The following is a 26,702-nucleotide window of genomic DNA, read 5'->3' on the forward strand; positions in this document are numbered from 1 at the left end:
AGTACATGCTGGTAGGTGGGACTGAGCGAGACAGGACAAGCCTTGGCAGCAATGTTACGATAGACGGGGATACTTTCGAGGTGGTAGAAGAATTCGTCTACCTCGGTTCCTTGCTAACGGCTGACAATAACGTGAGCCGTGAAATACGAAGGCGCATCATCAGTGGAAGTCGTGCCTACTATGGGCTCCAGAAGAAGCTGCGGTCAAAAAAGATTCACCCCCACACCAAATGTACCATGTACAAGACGCTAATAAGACCGGTGGTTCTCTACGGACACGAGACATGGACGATGCTCGAGGAGGACCTGCAAGCACTCGGAGTTTTCGAGCGACGGGTGCTGAGGACGATCTTCGGCGGCGTGCAGGAAAACGGTGTGTGGCGGAGAAGGATGAACCACGAGCTCGCTGCACTCTACGGCGAACCCAGCATCCAGAAAGTGGCCAAAGCCGGAAGGATACGATGGGCAGGGCATGTTTCAAGAATGCCGGACAACAACCCTGCAAAGTTGGTGTTTGCTAACCATCCGGTTGGTACAAGAAGGCGTGGAGCGCAGAGAGCACGATGGGCGGACCAGGTGGAGCGTGATCTGGCGAGTGTTGGGCGTGACCGACGTTGGAGAGCTGCAGCTGCAAATCGAGTATTATGGCGGCAAATTGTTGATTCAGTATTATCAAGAATTTGATGTTAACTAAATAAATGAAATGAATGAATTGAACTACACCGGTTGTTTGTCTGTAATCAAAAGCCAAGATAATCTTAACATATTCTGCAGAAGCCAAACAATCAAAACTTAGGTCTTCCAAACATCCAACGTAAATTATTCATTAAATTGACGGTTGAATATTGATTTGGAGCATTTCAAATAAGGACTGTTCATTAAAGAAAGTGGACACCTGTTTTTCAATAGAAAATATTTATTTTCGAACAAATTCATAAGTTTATTTTTTATTTAATACAATCAACATACATGTGGCCGAATTCACGTGAGTTTGAACATTTACTTCGCATTTCTGAAGAACGCTTGGACTTTCCTCTTGATACCTCCCATTAGATTCTGCACAACTTTCTCCGTAACATTTCGTTGTGCCGCAGACCAAATTCTCTTGAAGCAATCAACAGAGCTTGCTTCTCTTCCATCTTTCTTGAGATGCCGCCTTATTATTGTCCAGTATCTTTTCACAGGACGCAGTTCAGGGAAGTTTTGTGGGTTTTGCCATTTTTCTACAAAATCGACTTCTTTCGTCTTGAACATCTCTAGCGTAGAAGAAGCGTAATAAGCGGATGTCAGATCCGGCCAAAACAATAGAGGATCCGTCTGTTTTCGATAGCTGGGTAGAAGTCGTTTTTTGATGCATTCCTTTATGTTATTTTTACCGTTGATTGTTCCTGTTGTGAAATACAAAGAACTGTTTAAGCCGTATGAGCAATTGGCTTGCCACACCAAAAACTTTTTCCCATTTTTTTGGTTCTAATGTACCCTACATCATCCAGCACATCTGTCCCCTGCTCAGCGTTGAAAAATTGCGGTCCCGGAAGTGTACTAGTATTGTTACGAGAGAACAATTCCTGACTAGAGTGCCGAACCAGAAGGGTTCTGGCACTCCAAATCCCCTGGCTTCTGGTCCAGCCGCGGAAGCCGTCCGGGGTGGGCTACACCCGCCTCTTTTCCAGGGTCGGCTAGACAACGAGCGAACGGGGGGGGCTGATCAGAGAACAAAACAACGCACTCGGTCTATTACTGTTAATCACTTTTTATTAGGAATAACTTACGCTGTGTGGTGTGTAGTGTGTGTGTGGGGAGGATTCGATGGCCGGCCGGCTTAGCTGGAACTGCTGGATGGGCACGTGCTCGTCTCGTGAGGTGGATGCGATTAACCCTGAGCGCCGTCGACGAAGAACCCGCCACGGCGGATCGCTATAGGGCACCAGGCGGTCGTATGACACGTTGTCGAAACTTGGAGCTAGACCAAAACGTGGTCAGCACCTGCTGGGTCCTGTTTGGTAGCAATATCGGGTCTAAGAATAGGGTCACGTCTTTTCTGGGTAGGGTAACGTACCTGAATCTTCACCAAAACCTGCTAATAGCTCTTCTCTTCTCTCTTTCTTTTCTCTTTTCTTCTTTCTTCACCGATAAAAACTTCTACAAGTCAGATTGAGACTTCTGCTAAAGTATAGACTTCACTTTAGGATTTTCACTTTAGATCACTTTAGGCTTCTGAACTGATCTTGCTCCTTCGAGCGCTTGAGTGGAAAAGAAAGCTACTGCGAGACGTGAAGCCCTACTACCCCTATTCAGACCCATTTGTCTACCTAACAACGTAATTCCGTCGATACAGAATCCATCCGTTAGCGCTAGTTCCTTATGTGTTAAGTGTGAATGCATGTAAGTGTTTTAACAATTTTATTCTCCTGCCATTCAAAATGACCGTTCACATACGGAGTCATATTAGCCCTATATCTCCTAACAAATACTAATGGGATTATTTCAAACTTATTAATGAGCTAAACATAGGAATTCTAATTGGACTATTTATGATTATGTTACCAAAAAACAAGAAAATCAACATAAAATCGATACTTTTATTATGCTATAAATTTTCGAACAGGGCGATACCACTCATCCTGAACAGTAGTATGGTGAGTGGTATTTGCCACTCACTCTCCTGACTTTGCTTGGCTATATAGGGTAAACCACCCGAATGGTAACACTACCCCATACTCCCTCCAAATAAATTAATAATGGTATTATTAATTTATTAGATCAGTTTCCGAATGCATCTCATACTACCCAGGATTGAAACGCAACTTTGTTTGCCTACGGAATCTTTCGCAATAGGGAATATTCATACGTTGATCAACCAAATAGTTACTTTCACTTGAACTATGAAAGACTATTTTTCGACGTTATACCCGATATTGTTGTTAACAGGTCTTATCTCTCCCAGATATCTGAACATTTGCAATGTTGAGAGGGAGAGCTGACCTCACTCTTCGACTATCTAGATGTGAATTTTATCTGATGACGTTATTCTTCAAATGTGGCTCGTCGTGGTAAGTACTGGTGCAATGAGGATCCGGATATTTGAAGACGGAAAAGCGAAAGGACAAAATAAGGAGTGATAAGTTGAGCAATGGACATGTACTGGACAATCGACCATACTGCTATTATTGAACAGAACTGAACTGTAGATCGTTATTTTCTGGCTGTAACGCAAGAGAAACGTTTCAAAACCCTGCTTCGCATCAGTGTGAATTTTTCATTTACAAGTTGTGAGATCTTGGATCAGTTGTATTCCCAATGTGCTATTACTACCTGCAAAAATAACGCTACTACCTGTGATGAGTGACTACGGACCAGTACGAACAGCGACCTACACATCTGCACTCATCAGATTCACCAAGACGTAGACTATGACCTTGACTTAGACTTTGACTTTGACAAATTACACTTAATCACTACAAATATGTTTACAATAACCATCCTTTTTTTATGCTTACAAGCTAATATCTACAAAATTAATCCGGTACTCCCGGTTTCAAATCCGAAGCTGAGAAAATACCTAAGTTTTTTCCTGCTTCGTCCACAAGCTCATAGGAGTTTGTGCCTCTTTTAGCCACAATTGTGCACGGAATATATGCAGGGCCTAATTTTGCATTGAACGAGTCCCCTGCAGAAGACTGTGCAAAGCTTCGGCGATACACTTTCTGGCCTATGGTGTAACTTGGCGCAGGTTGTCGGAATCGCAGGTTGTAATTTCGGGTGCTTTTATCGTAAGCTTTTTGCAAGTTTTTAACTACCATTTCTTGGATAGTTTTATCAATTTGTGCTTTCTTCTCTACTCGCTTAGCTTCCGAAGGTTCACTAGTTACTACATCTAACCGATGATCGTCGCCGCTAGCTACTATTTCGTGCCCAAATAAGATTCTGTAAGGGGAAAACCCCGTTGACGAATGAATGGTGTTATTCAAGGTGAATTCAACGTCCGAAATCTTCGTGTCCCAAGTTCGTTGGTCGGTGCGCACATAAGTGCGAATACATGTTTCGATACTGCGATTCAACCGTTCTACAGGGTTGGCCTGGCTATGATGCCGGGCATTTGTCCAGTGAACAACCCTGTAGCGATCGAGGAACTCTTTGAATTTCTTGCTCAGAAATGTGCTCGCATTGTCGCTAATCAATATTTCAGGTACTGAATAGCGGCGAAACCATAGCTCTTCTAATGTTTTAATGACAATCTCGGTGGCAATTTTCTTCATTGGGACCAACATAGTCCATTTTGAATAAATGTCCAGCATAACGAAGAGGTGACAATTGCCCCCTCGACTTCGTGGCAACGACTGTATGAAATCAATAGCCAAAATTTGAAATGGCTTGGAGGTCAGCCTTTGCTTACCCATTTCTGGGTGCTGGGAAGAAGACGAAGGTTTACACTCTTTACACATTGCACAGCGTTCGACGTACTGGCGAACCGTGGTTGCCATTTTTGGCCAGTAAAACTTTTGCCTCATCTTCTCTAGCAGCTTTACGTATCCGATGTGAAGACTGCGCTCATGCTCTACCTTCGTCACTTTCTCTCGGCTAGACTCGGGAATACACTGTTTCCACTCGTATTTGTAGTCGAGAGTGTCAGTTTTATTGGGAACATACTTAAATAAGTTACCGTCCTCAATGCGATAATCGAGGTGATCATCCGGAGACTCTCGCACAGCATCAAGCATAGAAGAATACCATGCGTCCGCTTGAGTGCTATCGACCTCGACCACATCGACCGCACGAGAGAGTGCGTCGGGGATCACATTATCTTTCCCGCGTCTGTGTCTGATTTCCATGTCGAAACCCTGCAAATCAATGCTCCAGCGACATAATCTTGACGACGATCGCCACTTCCCATTCATAATGTGGGTCAATGCCGAAGCATCAGTGACGACGACAAAATGAGTTCCCTCAATGTATGCCCTGAATTTGTCTATTGCTGAGAGGACGGCTAGGCCCTCCTTCTCAGACGCAGCATAGTTTTGCTGAGCGGGGGATAACTTCTGAGAGAAGTAGGCTACCACCCGTTCACCATCCCCATGCTCTTGGGTGAGGATAGCTGCAATTGCGCTATCAGAAGCATCCGTTTGGATAACGAAAGGCAAGTTGAAATTAGGGTTACATAGCACGGGAGCTGAAATTAGGCGGTCTTTAATGCTATTGAATGCCTGCTCAGCCACGTCTGACCACCTAATTGATTTTGGCTTGTTTCGTAGGAGATTAGTGAGCGGAGCGGTTAGCTCACTAAAATTGGAGATAAATCTCCTGTAATAATTGGCCATGCCTAAAAAACGTCGCAGAGACCGAATCGACTTTGGCCGCTCGTAATTAATTATGGCCTCGATTCGCTCTGGATTTGGACGCAGACCTTCTCGCGAGATGATATAACCAAGATAGGGGAGCTCTTTGACACAGAACTTCGATTTATCTATATTGATAGACAAATTTGCATTTCGAAGTCGTCTTGCCACTTCACGAAGGCTTTCGATGTGAGCTTCGAAGGTATTGCTGACGACTACAATGTCGTCAAGATAGACGAAGACATTGGGCTCTAATTCGCCGAAGCCCAATACTTCGTCCATCAGTCGAGCAAGTGTTGCAGGACTGTTAACAAGCCCGAAGGGAAGACGGGTAAATTGAAAAAGTCCTCTGCCCAACACCGAAAAGGCCGTATACTTTCGCGAATTGGGATCAAGCGGTATTTGCAAGAACGCTTTAGACAAGTCGATCGTTGTTAAATATTTGCATGGTCCCAATCTGCTAAGTATACGGTCCTGGTGTGGTAGAGGGTATGCGTCGCGCTTAGTCCGATCATTCAATCGTCGCGCATCCAAGCACAGGCGCACTTCGCCCGTTGGCTTCAAAACCGGAACTGTGCTTAGCGACCAGTCACTTTTACTACGTTCGATCACCTGCTGTGCTAACATTTTGTCCAATTCCCTGTTAATTTTGGCCTGAAGCTCTGGCGACGTCGGATAAGGGTTGATTCTTACAGGGGGAGAGTTTTTGTGTTCCTCCTTCAACTCTATTTTGTGAGATATCATGTGAGTGATATTGAGCATTTCCCCTTCCACTGCAACCTTAAACATTTCTTTTACCTCCTCCAACCTGTCCAACTGTTCTTGTGACAACGCATCCTCCTGAATTTCATCAACTTCGATATCGCTATCAACAAAGTTCTCACCGTCACTCACTCTCTGATTTTGGACCACTGGTTCGAGATTGAACGCTCGCCAAAAGTCTTCGTATCCCAGAATCAGTCTGTGCTTGACCTCGGGTGCAATCAAGGCAGCAATTATGTGTATTTCTCCATTGAACGTAATTGGCAAGTTTACATAGCCTAGGATTGTGATTGGAGATCCAGAGGCCGTTTTCGCTAAGGTTGATGACTGAAAAACTTTCAGTCTCAGGCTTTCAATTAGATTTTCGGACCCCTTGCCAAGAACGGTTCTCTGGGCACCACTGTCCAATAATCCAATCAACTTTTTGTTGAAGATTTCAACCTCTACAAAGGGGCGAGCATCCCCCTTCAGATGGATTAGCAGTTCGTCGATGGAATCCGACTCATAATCATCATCATCCACCGATTCGAACCCGTACGCTCTTAAATCGTCAAAAGGTGTAGTAGTGGGAGATTGTGGAGAAACGATTTCAGCTTGCTCCCTCAAGCTGAGCTCTCCGAGTTTTTTGGACAAGCCGGACAAGTTTTTGTGAGAACTCCCAAGAAGCCACACATTCGACAAAATTTCCTTTTAGGTTCCTCACATTCGGGATAGTGGTGTCCCCGTTGTCTACAATTGTAGCACGTACCAATCGGTGGACGCTTGTATTGGTTTGCCAATTCTTGTAAGGTACCCTTTGAGGTACCTTCCATCGGTTGTGGTGGGTCCCCTGGAGTCCCCTTCGACTGAGTCCTATCTTCTGCCTTCTGTCTCTCATGTGTAGGGGTTTGCTCTGTCTGTTTCGGTTTATCCTTCGGTTTGAGGGTTTTTAATTTATGGCCAGTCGAAATTTCATTCAACTGATTGGAACGAGGCTTGTTCAAATTGTCGAGCGGCTTTTGGAAAATGCTCCAGTTATTTTCGTCGACAATTCTGCCATACCGTTTTAATTTAGAAATTGACTTGATTCCAGCACCAGTCATGGCGTTCTTGTAATCAAATCGCATGTTCCTCCAAATAATTTCAAACTTCCTCCTTTCAGATATTGGTCGAGTCATAGATTGGAATATCTTCAACATGTCGTGGAGATAATCAACAAATTTCTCTCCACGAGCTTGTCGTCGATTTGTTGCCTGTATCTCGAGTTGAAAATCGAGATCTGGCGGAAGAAATTCACGTTTCAATTCGGATTTCAGTTCACCCCAGTTTCTGAAATCTCGGTTTTCCATGCCCTCAATAAACCAATCCTTGGCTCTCCCTGAGAAAAGGTGAATCGCACCTCTGAACAGCTCGCGATCCGAAATGCTTTCAGCCCTGCGTCTCATCTTCACCTCTTTTAGAAATTCCGCCAATCTTCTACCCCCATCTTTTCCGTCATATTTTATTCGCCATTCGGACATCGGGATCCGTTTGAGAGGTCTTTGGTGTTCCCTCCTATCTCTCTGCCTTACTTCTCTTCTAACTCGCTCCTGAACTCTTCGTGGCCTATCCGAGTCTGCGGAACTTGCTTGGTTGGAATAAAAAGACCAAGCACTCTCGCTGGACTCATATGAAAACTCTGATGAGACGCTCAGCTTTCGTGGTCGCTTTCCGGATTTACGAACGTTTAACTCCCGATTATCCCTGCTGGTTTTCCTAAATTTGAGGTTTTTCTCCGGTGGCCGTTCATCAGAACTGCCAGATGGAGTTTGAAACTGGTCTTCAGAATCAGACTTTAGCAAACCCTGTTTGACTCTGGGCTCAAACTTATTTTTGTCCGAAACACCCGCTTCAATTGGCAAGTCTCTTTCCTGCTTGGGAATCACTGTCGGCTCGATTTTGATTTTCTCATTAAGGTCGACCAGAAGCTTTTCCAATCTTTTCTTCCTCTCTATACCCTCGGCTGCCTGTTTCATTCGCCTCTCTTCAATCTCAATCTCCCTTTTTCTCCTATCTTCTTCCTGCTTTGTTGTAGCTATCACAAAATCCCGGAAATGCCTCACCAAATCACCCACATTTTCTACTTTTCCTTTCTCATAATCTGTCAACTTGTCCAAAATTTCTTTCGATCTCTGTACTGATCTTTCCATAGTCCTTCGTTTCGACTCTAAGGTTGGCTTTACTCCACCGCTTGCCTCTTCTTCCGTATCCTGCAAATCATTCCCGCAAGCGGTTTCGTTCAGCATTTCCAATTCATTACGCACATCTTCAATTGCCAAGCTCAAATCTTGTTCAAATGTCTTCGGTGGCTTGCAGCTATCACCGTCGACCAAGGCGTAATCGGGAAAGTATTTTTCGACTATTTCTGCTACCTTTCTACCTAGCTTTGTCACTTCGGTCTGATATCTACGAGCCTGAGGCGCACGAAAGAGCGAAAAAATTCTCACTCTGTAGTGGATCAAGCGGGTTCTCAACTTTTCCCTCTGCCGTACATCACATTTTGAACTGGCTAACAGTCCTTCGATAATCAAGATCTTCGAGTTGATAATCGTCATCTCCTCATTCGCTTCTCTCCAAGTCACTGAGTGCACAACCGAATCCAATTCTCGTTCTTCACGCATACGATCTTTCAACTTTCTTCTCTTCTTACTCTCATGTTCGTCCAAATCAAATAGAATGTTCCGTATCAGCAACTCATGCTCAACCTCGTCTACAGAGAGGTGAGATACATCCATGTTCTTGTACAAGCTTTGCAAATCCATTTTAATGAATGTTGCACCAGTACTCAATTTAAAAAAAACTATAATAGCACAAAATCTAATTAGAAATAGAGATTGATACCATAGAAGAGTCAAGACCCATTAAAAAAAAACTAATCCAAAAATCTAACTCAACGAAATGCTCCCGGTATTTGGTTGACCATCAATAATAAATCTTCGCTTTTGAGAGTGTACGCGCACTAGTAAGCAGTACCAAGATCATACGAATGTGGTGAGAGAGTAGATATCGCATTAACCATTTGAGTAATTCACCGTCTATAGCACCAAACAAAGCAATTCAAGCTGTTCCTGACCTTGATCCCTAGCTCACTCCGTATTATTTGTTGCTTGTAATCTGATCAGCGTTGTCTTTTCAAGTTGGGCGCCAATTGTTACGAGAGAACAATTCCTGACTAGAGTGCCGAACCAGAAGGGTTCTGGCACTCCAAATCCCCTGGCTTCTGGTCCAGCCGCGGAAGCCGTCCGGGGTGGGCTACACCCGCCTCTTTTCCAGGGTCGGCTAGACAACGAGCGAACGGGGGGGGGCTGATCAGAGAACAAAACAACGCACTCGGTCTATTACTGTTAATCACTTTTTATTAGGAATAACTTACGCTGTGTGGTGTGTAGTGTGTGTGTGGGGAGGATTCGATGGCCGGCCGGCTTAGCTGGAACTGCTGGATGGGCACGTGCTCGTCTCGTGAGGTGGATGCGATTAACCCTGAGCGCCGTCGACGAAGAACCCGCCACGGCGGATCGCTATAGGGCACCAGGCGGTCGTATGACACGTTGTCGAAACTTGGAGCTAGACCAAAACGTGGTCAGCACCTGCTGGGTCCTGTTTGGTAGCAATATCGGGTCTAAGAATAGGGTCACGTCTTTTCTGGGTAGGGTAACGTACCTGAATCTTCACCAAAACCTGCTAATAGCTCTTCTCTTCTCTCTTTCTTTTCTCTTTTCTTCTTTCTTCACCGATAAAAACTTCTACAAGTCAGATTGAGACTTCTGCTAAAGTATAGACTTCACTTTAGGATTTTCACTTTAGATCACTTTAGGCTTCTGAACTGATCTTGCTCCTTCGAGCGCTTGAGTGGAAAAGAAAGCTACTGCGAGACGTGAAGCCCTACTACCCCTATTCAGACCCATTTGTCTACCTAACAACGTAATTCCGTCGATACAGAATCCATCCGTTAGCGCTAGTTCCTTATGTGTTAAGTGTGAATGCATGTAAGTGTTTTAACAATTTTATTCTCCTGCCATTCAAAATGACCGTTCACATACGGAGTCATATTAGCCCTATATCTCCTAACAAATACTAATGGGATTATTTCAAACTTATTAATGAGCTAAACATAGGAATTCTAATTGGACTATTTATGATTATGTTACCAAAAAACAAGAAAATCAACATAAAATCGATACTTTTATTATGCTATAAATTTTCGAACAGGGCGATACCACTCATCCTGAACAGTAGTATGGTGAGTGGTATTTGCCACTCACTCTCCTGACTTTGCTTGGCTATATAGGGTAAACCACCCGAATGGTAACAGTATGCCAATTCTCGAAACGACAACTTTTTGGAACACCATTTGTGCAGAATTTATCAGCTAGTCGCTAAGCTAACCCAACCCATCGCTCAAAATTTCTCACTTTTTTCCGTTTTCTTTGAATGTGTTGCTGAAGTTAACAATGTTTTTACACACTGAGCAAAAATTCACAATTTTTTGTTTAGTTTTAACTCTAAACTATTGGTAAACAGATGTCCACTTTCTTTAATGAACAGTCCTTAAAAGCGACTCTCTACGAGGTGAGTGTAATTTACATTCACCTCGTGGAGAATTGCCTTCGCAGTTCCCTCACGACTTCGGTATGCATGTGCGACCCCTACTCTATTCGGCAAAGTTTTGGACAAAACCAAAATGCAAAAGTCGTCCATACATCGTTTCTTGATTACACGCTTCTGAGCTGAGAAAATAGCAAGTGAGTGTAATTCTTTGCAAGTGAGTGTTCCCATCCTTGATTTTTTGAAGATTTTTTACACCCCTTCTCCCTTGTGGCCAATTTTCCTCTACTTAATGAATCGTAACAAAAGCAGAGACTCTCTCCTCTCTCCTGAAATGATACACTTTAGCGAACACTGCTGGAAAACCTTCCTGAATTTCGAAGCCCTGCCGAGATAGTTCCCCTTCCCCATTATGTGTGATTTAGAAAAAAAAAACTGATGTTCTACAAGTTTATTCAAAAATCAATTTTAAAAGATTCTTGCAAAAAGATTGTATATCGATCAAAAATTGAGAAAGTTAAGACACTTCAAGTGAAAGCATTTTTTAGCATTTAAACTACCTCAAAATCTCAATATTTTTAGCTCAAACTCGGAGGATTCTCTTCTCATGTGATTTGTATCTAGAAGACCATATGAATTCCAGTTTTCGATAACTTTTTAAAAATAAACCGCACCTTTGTGCACATTTCTTAATGTTTTAATAGGTTTCTTAAATCCATTTGATACTGGTCAGTGACTAGCATAGCTCACTATCGGAAAAATTATTGCGCGATATGAAGACGTCGCAGTGACAGAAGGCTGCAAATGTTTTGCATAAAAAATAAAAAAAAAACAATTAATTAGGAAGTTTTGATAATCTCCGAGATTTGAAGATAAATTTTAGGGTTTATGCCGTATCTTTATGTCGATCACAGGATTATTGAAAGTAAAATGGCAATTGGAGGAGAAGATCTCACACAAAACAAGTTTAAAACGGAATATTTCTTCATAAATTACATGAGTCTCGACAAACGCCAAGAAGTCATGTAGTTTTCTCTAACCTCATTTATATTGTTGGCGAAATCAATAGCGCCGGGACAAAATGTGGAAATGAAATTGATTCCGATCTCTATTTGAAACAAATTGGAATTTTGTGAACTGTATATTTCCATGCGAGAAAAGAAAATCCATAATTTTAATCAAAAATCAAAAATACTGAAAACAAATTTTTTGTACATTTTTTATACTTCCGGAATTTTAGAACCATCATGTCTCTTGATTATCATGCAGGGTCTGCAATATCGGTGTTTTATTTGAACCTTAGTAATATGAGAACAATCAATAAAATAGTTTTGTAATTCACCTGTAGAATAAAAAAAAACAAACATTAGATCATGTTTACCATATTCGACTGCAAATGTAAAACAGCAGGAAAATTTAAGGAAATTGATTTTTTTACTGGTATTAGACAACCAATTTTCAAATGTACATTCAAATCGAAGATTAAACAGGGCGAATCGATTGAGAAATCCACTATGATACCATCACATTAAAGTACGTATTTTTTCACGTGATGGTGAAAGTACCTACTTTGAGATAAATGATTTCATTTTTTTTATTAACAAACAATAAAAAATGCAGACTGATGCAGGTGGGATTTCCAGTGGTGTGTTGACAACTGCATATAATAAATATGCACGCCAAATGGGTCTAAATCCACGTTTTCATAGCTGTTTTTTTTCGGAAATTAATTTGAAAATGGATAAAAAATTTGAAAATTTGTAAAACAGTTACTAGTTGGGTTTAAGGTAACAAAATAACGGTAAAAAAATCTCAAAAAACAATGTTACCTCTTCATGGAGGACATATAGATTATTTAATATAAAAGGTTAAAAAATAAATAAAAATAAACAGAAAACAATACAAGCGGTGATTGTGCCCATAGGTCGCTTCGGTGCCCTTCTTTCCCACAAAGGCAAATGCGTACCAAGAGAATCAATCTACGCTAAATATTTCATTTTTATTTTTTTGTGTAATTCATATTGTGTAAGCATCTAAATATTGAATTACTCTGTATATCATCGAAAACCGAGGGGGATCTCAACGAATTAAAAAAAAACCCGAAGATTCAAAAAAAATGGCTAGAGCACATCATAAGGGCCCTGATGAAGGGTTCAAATGCGACCGGAACGTTGGACAAGGGTTTGGAGCAATGTTTACCCAAAACACAAGTTTTGGGTTTATCAAAATACTACCGGTGGGCCCATAGAGCCAAGAAAAAAATAAGACGATCGAAAATGAACGATTTTAGAAGTTATACATACACTTACGATTGACTGACATTTAGAATTGAAAGCAATGTCCAGGAAATTTCTTAGTTTAGCTTATAGTAAACAATGCAACGAAACAAAGCACATCAATTTTATTGCCATTCTGTGTGAAACCGAAAAATGAGCTCTGTAAACTAGAGCTAGAGCGGTAGAGCAGTTTTTAAATTTTACCCCAAAATCGAGCTGTATAGTTTACAGAAAAATATGGAATTTCCTAAAATTTAATTATCTTATATTTTATATTACAGTTAACCAAAATAAAATGCTTAAGAGAGAGGAGTCCAGAGCAGTTTTTAACGAGTCCAAACTAAACTTGTTGAAAAATTCATGAAAAATTTTATTCAACGTTTTCGAAAAGTTTTACTAACTGTGTTTTTGGAAGTCACAAGAGTTTTTTTTCTGTATGTTCACCCAACTTATGTAGAACTTGGTAAAGTATTGCTAACTAAGTTTTGCCAAAAATTAAAATACGAGATTCTATAAAGCGGACCACATTCATATTTATGATAAAACCTGTTAGTGGGTCACACAAAACCTAACCGAGAACCGTAGAGGTCCGCGGGTCGCAGTTTAGTAATCATGTTAGAGGTCCATAGTACAATAAAAAAAAACAATTTTTGGTGTTTTTTAAAACGGCTTAAAAAAATGCCCTGATTTTTTCTAGGACATCCAAATGTTGAAGGTATTGGACTTTGCAACATTAATTTTTAAGGCAGCCTAATTCATTTTGGGGAACTTACGTATTTTCGTCAGTTTTGTACTCTTTGTCGTGTTTTTTTTTTAACCTGTTGAACTCATAGTCGGCTTCAAATGTTTGTCACCCTATTAAAAAACACATATGAAAATTTCATTCATTTTCGGGCTTGACGAAAAAGCCGAAACACGGATAATTGGGTCCAAAGCAAAAGACATAATGTAATTTTAATTGAATAAAACGGTCAAGCAGGGTATCACGTTCGCATTAGTGTTTTTCGTGGACTCAAAAATCGAAAGAATAGGTAATCAGTAAACTAGAAATATGTTTTTAGGTAGTTCTTGAGGTGATGAAAGGAACACAATTAAACGTACATGATAAATAAAAAAAAAAATCATGAATAGTTCCAAAAATTCCAGTAAAGAAATAGGAGTGGATACAATCATAAGTTACGAAAGTTCAATGAAAAAAATACAAAAAAATCCAATAATAAATCAAAATTTTCTATAAATAAAAATCGTCAAAATGCTATAAACATACCAACAGCGGCAATGATTTTATTTTTCCGTACATTTGCTTGCTGTCCTGTATATCGTTTTTCGATATTTTCATATTGTAGAATGTCTAATTTTTTACGTAAAATGGGTATTTATTTATGATTTTTTTTATGGAAAAATGTACTCTTTTATAGCAATTGATGAATTTTCGACAATTTGTTCAAAGTTAAATTATGTATGGGAAATTTCGATTTGGTCTTAGTTTGTTTGTAGAGCTTTTCACTGATTCCATCCCAATTTATCTACTGATACTTTTTGAATTATTTATGGAAAATTAGCACTTTTTATGTGTCTTCAATATTTTTAACGAATTTTCTACTCAGGGCTCAAAATGATTCATACCTGAAATACACCTAAAATATGAGTTTAAATCCAGGTGGGTTTGACTGGAGTTGGCGCTAAGAGTGTAATTAATCTATAACAGTCAACAAACTTGCATCATTTACTTTCAAATCTTTGCTGACGTTTCGATCCGGAGAGTGGGTCATCTTCAGCGCTCGACTTTTGAATGAGCAAGATGATTCAAAAATCGAGCCCTGTGGAAGATCCAGTTGCGGACCGAAACGTCGGTAAAGATTTGAAAGTAATCGATGCAAGTTGCTTGACTGTTAAAGCCTTATCACATTCTATGAGTATTTAACGGTGGGAGCATGAGTAAAAATTTACTCTTGGATCATGTTTTGTGATTCAAATCAAGAATTTCGACTGATGTATTGAATACAACACGTTTTGTGGGACATTTCAATGATGATCGATGGGTCCATACAGCCAAATGGTCAAAGGACGGTTCTACAACAGAAACATGCTGGGTTCTTTTCCTGATCGAATGAAATTACCAATCATTCAATTCTCTAGTACCCTTCTGTAGTTTGGTCAGCCTTACCTGTAAAAGAGAAGGAAAAAAAAGAAAGATTAGAGATTGCAAGAAACTTTTTGATTTTATACGCAGCAAAGCGTCGAAATTGAAGTTTTTTTAGAGTTTTAGATCGAAACCGAAGTACCATTTTTGTCAAAAAATGGGGTCTCGCTGAATGTTTCTGAATCGATTTAAGATGAAAGATCCAAAACCGTATTCTGTTTGCCTATACTTCATAAGAGTGTAGAATTGGCTTAAGTTAAAGTACACAGAAATAAAAATTAAAAAAAGATGTAGTTCATAATCTTTAAGAGAGTTGTTGCATCTGTCTGTTTTGTTTAAATATACATTTAATTAGTATATTGAAATATATATAAATTATCAACCAATATTGGTTCGTCTATTATTACCATATTTATTTATTTTATTAACTAGGTGTTTACTTAAAATGAATCCTAACACCACAGATAAACAAAAGCATTGCCTAAATTAGGAACGTTTAGATTGTGCCTTCAATTTATAACTCACCATAGGGTGACTTTGGGTATTATTGGCAGCTTTGTTCTCTATGCCATGATTTTGTCGGCCAAATTCCTTGTAGCTTGGTCTAATGATTCAGCTTTGGTGGGAAAGATTTAAGACCATGTTTGAGTCGACAATGAAATGGTAAATGTATGTATTGTAATGTAATGTATATATTAACAATAACGTTATTTGCATTAATGTCAAGAACAAAAAAAAAATGAAGAAAAAAAAAATAAAACATCAGAAATATATTCAGGGATTCCTTTGAAAATGTCTTCGAGGATTTATCCTGGAGTTCCTTTACGAATTGCTTTGTACATTTTCCCTTACGAATTGCTTCACAAATTCCCCCAGGGATCTCTTCTGAAATTCCTCATAAGGAGGAGATTTCAGGAGAACTTCAGCAGGATTTTACGCTGCCTTAAACCACCGCAACCCTCTTGAACCCTTCCTGAAAGCCTCATGACACTTCCCTAAAACCCTTCTGAAGTCTTCCTGAAACCTTTCTAAAACCTCCTGAAAATGCTCGCTGACACCCTCAAAACTTTCATGAACCCCTTCTGAAAGCTAAATGAAACCTCATTAAACCCTTCTGGAATCCCTCCCAAAAGCTTTCTAAAGCCACCTGCAACACCCGAAAACCTATGAAAGTCTCAGGAAACCCTTTTAAACTTCTCTTAAATCCTTCTGAAGGCTTCCTGGAATCTCCTGAAGTCCTTTTTGAAAACTTTTTAAAATGCTCCCAGAAATCCCCGAAACTTTCTTGAGCCACCTCTGAAAACCTCATGAAACCTCTTGAAACTTGCATGAAACCTTCTTAAACCCTCCTTAAATTCCCTTGAATCTTTCTGAAACCTTCTAAATATACTCTAAAAGCCTCATTGAACCTTCGCCTCAACCCTTCTCAAGTTCTCCTGAAAGTTCTTGAAATATTTTTTAAATCTCCTGAAACCCTCGAAACTCTTGATAAGTCTCTTGGAGCCTCCTTATGCTCCAGAAATACCCTTCGAAGCACCAATGACTTTCTTAAATTTTCTCTTCCTGGCACATTGTCGAACTCATCCCAACAAACATTATTGCTGTACGTACAATGGATGAACAAACCGCTCTTAAGCTTGATTTTGAAAATTTTCGCTTAATAAGCTGTTATTCAGCTATCATTGTTACTTGGGATTCCTTCAAAATGCTCAAATGGAGTTTCAAGGACATATGTCACAGCAGTATAAGGAAGAGTGAGAGTAAGAACGTGGACTCTCCATGGGAGTTTTCCGGGGTAATTGAGGGAAGACAGGTGGATTTCAAGGAGAGACAAGGAAGAGAGTTGTTTGATGGGTGTTCAAGAGTGTTCAAAAGATATTTCAGGAAAGTGGGTATTTAGGTAGGTCGTAGGTGTTCCAAGAGAAATTTAGAGATTCGTGAAAAGCACTCGATAGATCGTGATTGTGCTGTATTGTCGAACGATCTTTTAGTACGAGTGGTGTAGATTTCTACCGCTATCTTCCCGGTCACCATTTGTTGCTATTCTGCGGTGTTCAGTAAAAGAAAGTCAATTCAGAATTTTCAACTTTATTGCGATTGTCTCCGATAAAAAAAACTGCTCGAATCAAATCATCATATCTCAGATTATTTCAGAAAATCTTCCATGTTTTCCTCCAGAAGTGTCACAAAGAATTCCTTTACGAAATCTGGTATGAATTGCTTCACCAACTGCTCCATGATTTTTCACAAATCATTTCAGAGATTATTAAAGGAATTCGGCAGGGATTCCTTCAGAAATGCCTCTGGATATTGATTCTGGAATTTCTCTAGGCATTCGTTTGAAAAATCTATTGGGAATTCCAATTAGAAAATCTACCAAAAATTTCTTCAGAAATTCTTCAAAAAAATCTTTCTATAAAATCTATCGGAAATTAGCCCGAATGTTCGGTCAAAAATTCGCTCACGAAATCTTTCAAAACATTTTTCATGGATTCATTCGAAAATTTTCTTCAGGGATTTGTTAAGAAATTCCTCCTATTTTACAAATTAAAAAAAAAAATATTGCTAAGCATCTTGCATGATTTACTCCTGAAATTTTTCCATTTTTTTTTTCCAAAATATTACCTATGAATTTGAGCAGAAATTCCTCCAGGAATTCTTCCAAATTTTTTCAGAGATTCTTTCAGAAATTGCTTTACAGATTCAATCAGGAATTTCTCCAAAGATTCCTTTAATAAAACTTTCGGCGATGCCTTCTGAAGATGTTCATAAGCTTTTCAGAAAATTGAAACATTTGAAAGTTTCTTCAAAAAAATTTACTGGGGTTACTTTGAAAATTCTTCGATGGGTTTCATCAAAAACTTCCACAGCAACTTCCAATTTCTCCAGAAATTCCAATGGGGATTCCTCCAAAAGTTTTACAAAGAGCTGTGTAAGAAAGTTTTGTATGAGTTTCCACAGAAATTCCTCCAGGGATTTCTTTAGAAAATCCTTTAGAGATTTACCCTATTTTTTCGGGATTTTTCTAGAAAGTCTAGAAGATTTTCCGAAAAATCCTTTGAAAATTCCTTTCAGCATTCTCTAAAACGATCTTCCAAAGTTTTATTCTAAAGCTTTCTCCGTGGTTTGGTTATGAAATTGCTTCTTGATTTATTTTTTGAGAATCTGAATTTCTGCCAGAAAAATCCTGGAATTTTTATAGAAATTCCTTTAGGAACTCTTTTTTTTTATAAAAACAGTGAGATCCATTCGGGAATTTACTACAGGGATTCCTAGAGAAACTCCTCTCGGGGATCTTTCAGAGAATCTCCCCTGACTTTTATTATAAATTCGTAAATAATTTCATTAGAAATATCTCCAGATCTTATTGCGGAGATTTCCTTATAAATTTCTCCAAGCATTACTTGGAAAAAACTTCCACAGATTTTTCGATAATTCTTTCATGGACCCTTGCTTGAAACCATCCTACGATGCATTTAAAAAAATCTTTAACAAGTTTCTAAAAACAACCTCCCAGAGATTCTTGAAGATTTTTTTTTTCACGGACTCCTTTGGAAACTCCTAGAAATTCATACAGAAACTTTTTTACAAAATCTTCCAGAGATTCTTTTAGACATTTGAATGTCCTCCAGAAATTTCTCCAAGAACTCCGTAAGAAAGTCTTGCATGGATAGCTTCCAAAAATGGTGACTGGATTCATTTAAAAAAATCTGGGAGACGAACCAGGCAAGGGCTGAAAGTCTCTATAATATGTATAGCTAAATCAATCAATCAAAAAATCTTGCATAGATTGTTCCAGCAGTTCAACTACGAACTTCTTTGATTTTTGCCTTTCTCGTACACCAAGTGTACAAAAAAGGCTATATGCCAATCGACTCAGCTCGACGAATTGAGGTGATGTCTGTGTGTATGTATATGTGTATGTGTGTGTGTATGTGCGTATGTGAGTAGACAAAAAAACTCGCATCACTTTTCGGCAGTAAACCTCAACCGATTTTAATGACCAACGATTCATTCAACGCGGAATCTGGTCCCATTGTTTCCTATTGAAAATGGTTCGAATCGGTCAATCCATTCCGGAGTTATGGCTATTTAGGTGTTTCGGACTGGTACCCCTGGAAGGGGCCAGACATGAAAATGCACCAAACCCATACATACGACACATCAAACTGCGGTGTTTTCGATAACTTGATGAATGGTTAGCAAGAAAGTAGTCACAGACCATATCTGAACCGGTTCCGGATGTCCCGCCGGAAGTGGCTACATCAGTGTTTGGCAGCCGAAGTGATAAGTGAACCACTCAGCAGTTTTTTTCCCTTTTGTTGGTTCTGTTTCAATAACCAAGCATGTCTATGTTCACTCGTCGAGTCGAGACAAGCTGCAGCGATGAGCGGACATCGCTAAGTATAACACTTTCTGATGCTCTCTCATCGTTGGCTTGAAACAACTGTTGAAAACACGTTATTTTTATAATTATTTAACGCATTTCCGCTTTTAAAACGTAACATACTATTTAGTTTAGTTGTATTTTTGATGTTGCAGACGGTGTTGCCATAATAATCAAAGGTTATGACAATATTTTTTATTTCACTTTCATTTGCGTCGGCGAGCATCTTCTCTCTTGATTGCGCTCTCGTATTGAACCGGACAAGAGAATGAATAACACATTTTGGGAAGCGTTCCCGAGCACGTCGCTACACGATGTGTTACACCCGTAGAGTGTAGCACAATTTGAGTATTGACCACTCAGTGGTTCGCGATGAAATTCCAAACTCTGGGCTAAATATAACAGTGAACCAAACCCAGGGCATCACACATCAAATAACCTGATGACAAGTAATCAAGAAGGAGGCTAAGGCTACATTAGGTCTAATTTACGGTAACATGATGAACAGTTGGCAATAAATTAGTCTCAGACCATATCAATGTGTAACGGAACCGATTCCGGGTGTCCCACCGGAAATGGTCAAATGCACAAGAAAATCAATACATACGATATATCAAAGGATTTATTAAATTACCTGATGAACGGTTAGTCCATATTTTGGATAACAGGTCGATTTCGGGAACCGATTTTCGGTGTCCCGTCGTAAGTGGTCAAATATAAAAGTTCAAACCTATGCATGCGACACATCAAATCGAGGCTTTTCCAATAGCCCAATAAACAGATAGCCAGCAAAAAAGTCGCAGGGTATATTTGGGAGAACCGGTAGTGTTCCAGAGCTGGAAACGAGTGGCCCGCCAGAAGTGGTAAAATATAGAAAGGAACCAAACCATATCGGCTTCTTTGATAATCTGATGAACGGTCAGCAATAAAATAAGACTAAGACTAGTATATAATAGTGTTCCGGAATCGGTAGCGGGTGTTCCACCAGAAGTAATTAAATAGAGAAGTGAAACAAAATCATGCATGCGACATATACAATCGCGGCTTTTTCAATAATTTATCGAAGGGTTATCAAGAAAATAGCCTCAGATCACATTAGAAAACCACCGGTAGTGATCCGAAACGGGTTCCGAGTGTCCCGCCGGAATTTGTCAAATGTCAACCCATGAATTCAACACATCAATTCGCGGCTTTTAAGGTAACCTGATGAACAGACAAGAAAACAGTCTGAGACCATATTTGGAACAATCGGTAGTGGCATGGAATGAGTTTTTTTAAGAAGAAAGTTAAGAAATTGTCGAAGTCTTCATATATGCAAGATATCAAAATCATGACCAAAGCGATCTCATCAAATCACACCATTTCAGATTCCTGCGGTGTAAATATATAGTAGGATAGGATGGATCAATCATTAATCGGATAATTATAATTTGATCGCATCAACACCAAATAAAGTTTTTCCAATCCCTTTTGCGTGTAAAATTACTGCTCACAGTTTGGGTCCAGAATAATTAAATATAGCCCAAAGTGTGCTGAAAAAAACTTTGTCGAAGATCGTAAATGATCTGTGATTTTGAATAAAGTTAAGGTAGTCAAGTAGTCAACTGAAAGGTCTGATATTTGTTAGCTCTGTTTTGTCGTTGAACATAACATCGGAATGTGTACCATCAATAAGTTTCCCAAATCTATCATGGCTTTGTTAAAATTGTTGCTTGTCTATATCAAGTGTTCCTAGGATTCAGGAACATTTCGGCTAACGTCGACGGAAAGATCATGAGTACATGTTTGACGAGAAAGGCACTATCACCACTAGGTAGGTGGATTAATCTGGTTTTTTACCATAGTGATTCCTCCAGAAATTATTCAACGCATTCATCTAGAAAGCTTTCCATGAAATTTCTCAAAAATACACCTTGGATTTTTTTAGAAAACGATTGACGGATAAATTAAGAATCAGAAATTTAGAACTCCCTCATAATTTTCTCAGAAGCTTTTTGAAGAATTTTCTCGAAGGATTGCTTTAGAAATTTTTCAAGAGATTATTAAGAAAAATCCCCAGATTTCTTCACATTCCTTTAGATATTCCTTCAAGTAATTTCTCTTCCCGAAATTGCTCCAAGAATCTCTTAAGAAAGTCTTAGAAAATCCTCCAAGGATTCTTTCAGATATTTGTTTACAAATTCTTTCAGAGATTCTTATAAGGATTCTTACGGAAAGGCTGTAAGACATTCTTGCAGAGATTCTTGCTGAAATTCACATAGAGATATTTGTTTAACACAAATTGTGCCTATGAACTTCAGTCATTACGTGTGTCTAGCATACGATTTCGGATGGATATCGGGTTAGGGGAACGCCGCGAGGGCACCTGATGATCCTAACCTAATCTATTTGACTTAAAAATGTTACATGGGTAATATCGATGCGATTATTTGAGTCGTATGTACCGGAAAACCCAATCCAGTCATCATTGACACCCCTTATCATCCCAGCTGTCTTGCTTACACCCATGCTTTTTCCGGCACCAAAAGATTTTTTCCAGGGGCAAACTTTGCGGTTTGGTGCTTAAACTTGAACATCACACTGACTGCATTCTGTCATATTTGGTGGTGGTGGTGGTGGTGGTAGCGACGGACGCCGTGTGGCATCAAATTTGATTGTCGGAAAGCGATAAATTTCGGCCTCATCCAGTCAGTCCCATTTGCCTGCTCCCTTCGCACCTTCGCCCAAACAAGGCTACTTTTTGGTAACTGCTAAGTCCTACGCCACGAGTCGAGAGTAAGGAACTCAATCTGTCGGTGGAAGTACTTTTCCCCTCTCAAAAGATGGTGGTGTAGCATAAAAATAAAATATGAAGGGTGGTACGTAGGAACGGATGGTGCGTAAAGTACCTTCCCACCCGTGGATAATAAACTTCTTTTTTTGTGGCCGCCATAACAGACGTATAGATACTAAATGGGGTGCTGAAACAGGGGAGGTTGGAAAACAGGGATAAAACGGTGCGAAATTATGCGAACCTAATGAAATTAGGATTATTATAAAGTTTTTCGTTTCTTTTTATTGTTGTATCTCTGGAGGATGAAGCTAATTCCAGCGGTTTATGGTGGCATAATTGGTGGTTGGCGGCTGGGATCGGCGCTAAGAGAGTTAATCCTGCTGGATTACTGAGGGAAGTTTGTTAGCTGAGTATGAATGAATTTGATTGGTTGGCAATGCAGTTGTCTGTGCCGTTAGGGTAGGAGGAGAAATCGAGTCAGAATCAACTGTGTAATCAGCCATGTGTTTTTTTTACCAATTTTGCGTTCGAATATCATGTGGCAGTATCGACAATTCTTAATATACTGACGAAATTCGAGGGATTTAAACAGCAGTAGCAGTTCTCTTTGTGGAATAGTGAATAAAAAGATTTTTTCGACTTTTTCAGAAACAAAAATCCCCGTAAGGACAATTACGGCGAATTACAAAAGTCAAGTCTATTATTTAATAGAATTACTTCACAAGCCACGCCCAATCAGCATCCAACGTGATCTTCCACGTGTGTGTCCCACGATCTACAGCGTGTCATGTCCTTCTTTACTGTTCCGACACTTCTTTGCATTAAAGCTCATGCTGCTGTCAGGTTAATCCACCTGCCTGGTAAGCATGTGCCATACATAATCCATTTCTCCCAAGCCGACTGGGGCGAATCAACCGGAGCAAACCCTTCAGCTGTTTACCGTGTGTATAAGCACAGAAAGCAAACACTGACACACGATGACAACCAAACCAACAACATCTTGAGCTACCAACGACGACGACGAGTGGCGGGATCGTTTACCAGCACTGGCACTGAAGCTGGAGCTCCGCCGACGACAAGCGTTTGCTCAATCAAGTGGCATGTAGTACCAGACCGGCCGGTCTGCCACTTAGCTACCAGTCTGTTCGTTCCGTAGTCAGAGGGTACCTATAGCCATGGGCGGTGGCATCGTTCGTCAAGCAGTCACGAGCCAGACCGAAAACAATTTCCGAAACGCGTGCGGTATCTCGCGGTCGGTCCCCGTTATGCACGAGGTACATCAGTGTAGTCTGGTGTAGTGTAATATCCTTTTTTAGAGTAAAATTACCCACTCGATGACGCAATGAAACTGTGAATTGACAGTTTGTCAACCCTTTTGTAATTGGATTTGAACGAATTATTTTATGCTTGTATAAGAGCATCCAGCTAAATGCACGAAAATTTAACTCATGTATGAACTTTTATCACAAATATTTTTCATGTTATTTGTTTTGCAATATTATTCACCTAACTTTTGAAAAGGGTGTATAAAAAACTAATATTCTTCTATTTAAAAAATATACCTCGAAAACGGTTTGGTAAATGATGCATTCGAAGATGTTTAACAATATTTGAAGGACTTTTGAAAAAAAATATACACAGAGAGTAATATTCATCGTGGATCTATGTTAGATGTCATACAATTTCAATTTTCCAAAAACCTTTGTTTTAATTTTTTTTCTGTAGAAAGCTGCCTTTCAGCTTTAAAATTTGCCAAGACGCTGGGATGGTCAAATGCTTCCAACTATTTTTTTTAATTCAAATTAGCGTAGTGAATTAGGGCTATGGATCGCAAATCCGGAGATGATGCGTTCGATTCTCGTTCCGGTCGGGGAAATTTACTTAACTCCCTGAACATAGCGTATTATTGTGCTTGGCTCATAAAATACAGATTCATACAATGGTAAAGGAAGTCCTTCAATTAATTACTGTGGAAGTGCTCAAAGAACACTAAGTTGATGACAGGTAGGCCAAGTTCCAGTAGGAACATAGGGCCATTAAGAAGAAGAAGTAGAAAAAAAATAAAAGGGACAAGATATCAAAAAATACACTCAAACCAAATATAGATTACAACGAAGTCTAGAAATAAAAATTGGGGATAAAATTTGGACTTCGTTAAATGTTATTTGAGACGGTCTGAAACGCACATATCTGACAAATATTTTATCCTTTTGTGATAAAAACAAAAAACAGTAAAAAAATCTGGAATAACATTTTACAAGACGTTATACATTCTTCTTATTTTTCTGATTTTTTGAACTCGCTGCAACTCAAGTATGGCTGGATATGAGAAAAATACATAGTTTTTTCATTGGAAGCAATTTATTGTTTTGGTATCAAAAACATCAAAACATCTTTTCTTTTGCTTATTTTGAAAATCGATGAAAAATAAAAATTCGAGAAAAATACATTCGACCATTCTGGACTACTTGGCAAATTTTGAGGCTGGAGTCCAGCTTTCTACAGCAAAATAATAAAAAAAAATCGAAAGGTGAGGTTTTTGGAAATTTTACATTAGGTATATGACAACTAACATACAGGGGATAGACAAAATGATCGGGACAGGCAGAATTTTTACTTTTCAAAAAAATGTTCAACTAGCTGTAATTTTCCGAAAAGTGCATCAAATATTCTCAAATTTTCTCTGTGAGTTGATCAACTAGTTGTGTATCAGTGGACAAAATTTGAAAAAGATCGGGCTATTCTGCACGAAGTAAAAAAGATTCTAAAAAAATGTATAATTATTCTATAGCAAACTTTGAGCTGTTATATCTCCGGATTCAATGAACCGAAGGCAATGAAATTTTGACCATTTATGACTTATATAATGAACTTTGAAAAACTTTTAACACAACTTAACATTCTTAACTCGGAAGAAAATTATTACGATCAGTTCATTTTTCTAATAAAACACAAAATTTCCTAAAACTTCAACATCGTTTCAAAATTCAAGATGCTAATTTTTTTCTTTTAAATTCCCTCCAATTGTCTTGAATACGAATATGTTTTGAAGAAAAGTAACAACATAGCCTTCAATTAAAAGAATAAGTATTGGGATGCATATTAAAAATAGATCAATTTACTAAAAAAATCATAAAATAAATAAAATCGCAATAACATTTTCTCTTGCTAATAATTTAAAGTTTTGTCAAACGTTTTTCAGAATTCATTATATAAGTCATAAATGGTTAAAACTTCATTGCCTTCGGTTCATTGAATCCGGGGATATAACAACTCAAAGTTAGCCGGGGCCCGTGGCGTAGTTGGTCACACGTTCGCTTTATATGCGGATGGTCATGGGTTTGATTCCCAGCCCCGGCACTTGCAATTTTTCGTCAGTTGCTTTCCCCCCGAGAGCAACTGACACTGACCCTCTTCTGAGCCCCATGGCTCAAACGGACCCGGATACCTGGACATCGGTGAACTGCTACTCATAATGGACCCCCAATCGGACTGGAAAGGAACAACGGCCATCCATCATCATCCTTGTGCTCATCATTCTACTAGGTATAAAGTAGAAAAAGTGAATGCAGCAGAAAGGCAACCAGCTCGATAAAGTAGAATAGAATCTAGGCGCTGTACAAAATGTAAGTGCAGCTGTCAATTGAAATTGCTCACGTAGTGCCCCAGTGGACAATAGAGCTGTAAATTAGGTTAAGTGATTAAGAATAAAAAAAAACAACTCAAAGTTGGCTATAGGATAATTATACATTTTTCTAGAATCTTTATAACTTCGTGCAGAATAGCCCGATGTTTTCCAAATATTGTCCACTGATACACAACTAGTTGATCAACTTACTGTGGAAATTTGAAAATATTTGATGCACTTTTCGAAAAGTTACAGCTAGTTGAACATTTGTTGAAAATTGAAAATTTTACCTGTCCCGATCATTTTGTCTATCCCCTGTAGATCCGCAACGTGTTTTGAGATGGAAATGATCTATAGTGAGATATAAAGGTCAACATTTTCGAGAAGTTTAGACACCTTGAGGGACAACTTAATCTTGAGATACGGATTTCATTTTCTGACTCTATATTTTATTGGGTGAAACGATCACTTTCCAATGTAGAACTTTAAACATTTCCTTTTTTTTTCGTAAAATAAGAGACGGTCTAATGGAGAATTCAACAATTGTGCTTATTATTTGAATTTAATATAGTTGACCTTATTTTGAAAAGTTTTCCACAGAGTGCTGAGAATTACACATCGTTTATCGGAATTCAGAAGAGTTTTGGGAAGTCTGGTATTTTTATGTAGGTTTATTGGCAATTATCGGTGAAAAATAACGGAAACAGCTTATTTCGCGTGACGCGTTTCGACCTACTATTCTTCGGTCATCATCAGACGCCTAAAACATTATACATTTATTAAATACATTGATTCAAGTGCAAATAAAATCACAAAACCCTTACATTCAGCTGGA

At 39.1% G+C, this 26,702-nt stretch overlaps 1 protein-coding gene across 1 annotated transcript; it reads right to left on the reverse strand.

Moving 5' to 3' along the window:
• Positions 1–6,695: 6,695 nt before the first annotated feature.
• LOC134285636 (uncharacterized) lies at positions 6,696–10,424 on the reverse strand. The gene is made up of 2 exons (XM_062846816.1): positions 9,776–10,424; positions 6,696–9,712 (listed from the first exon to the last, which is right to left on the reverse strand). The coding sequence occupies exon 2, from the start codon at positions 8,875–8,877 to the stop codon at positions 6,700–6,702; it is 2,178 nt and encodes a 725-aa protein (XP_062702800.1). The 5' UTR covers positions 8,878–9,712; positions 9,776–10,424; the 3' UTR covers positions 6,696–6,699.
• Between the last annotated feature and the right edge of the window lie 16,278 nt (positions 10,425–26,702).

Source organism: Aedes albopictus, chromosome 1, assembly GCF_035046485.1.
Source record: "Aedes albopictus strain Foshan chromosome 1, AalbF5, whole genome shotgun sequence".
Lineage (NCBI taxonomy): Eukaryota > Metazoa > Arthropoda > Insecta > Diptera > Culicidae > Aedes > Aedes albopictus.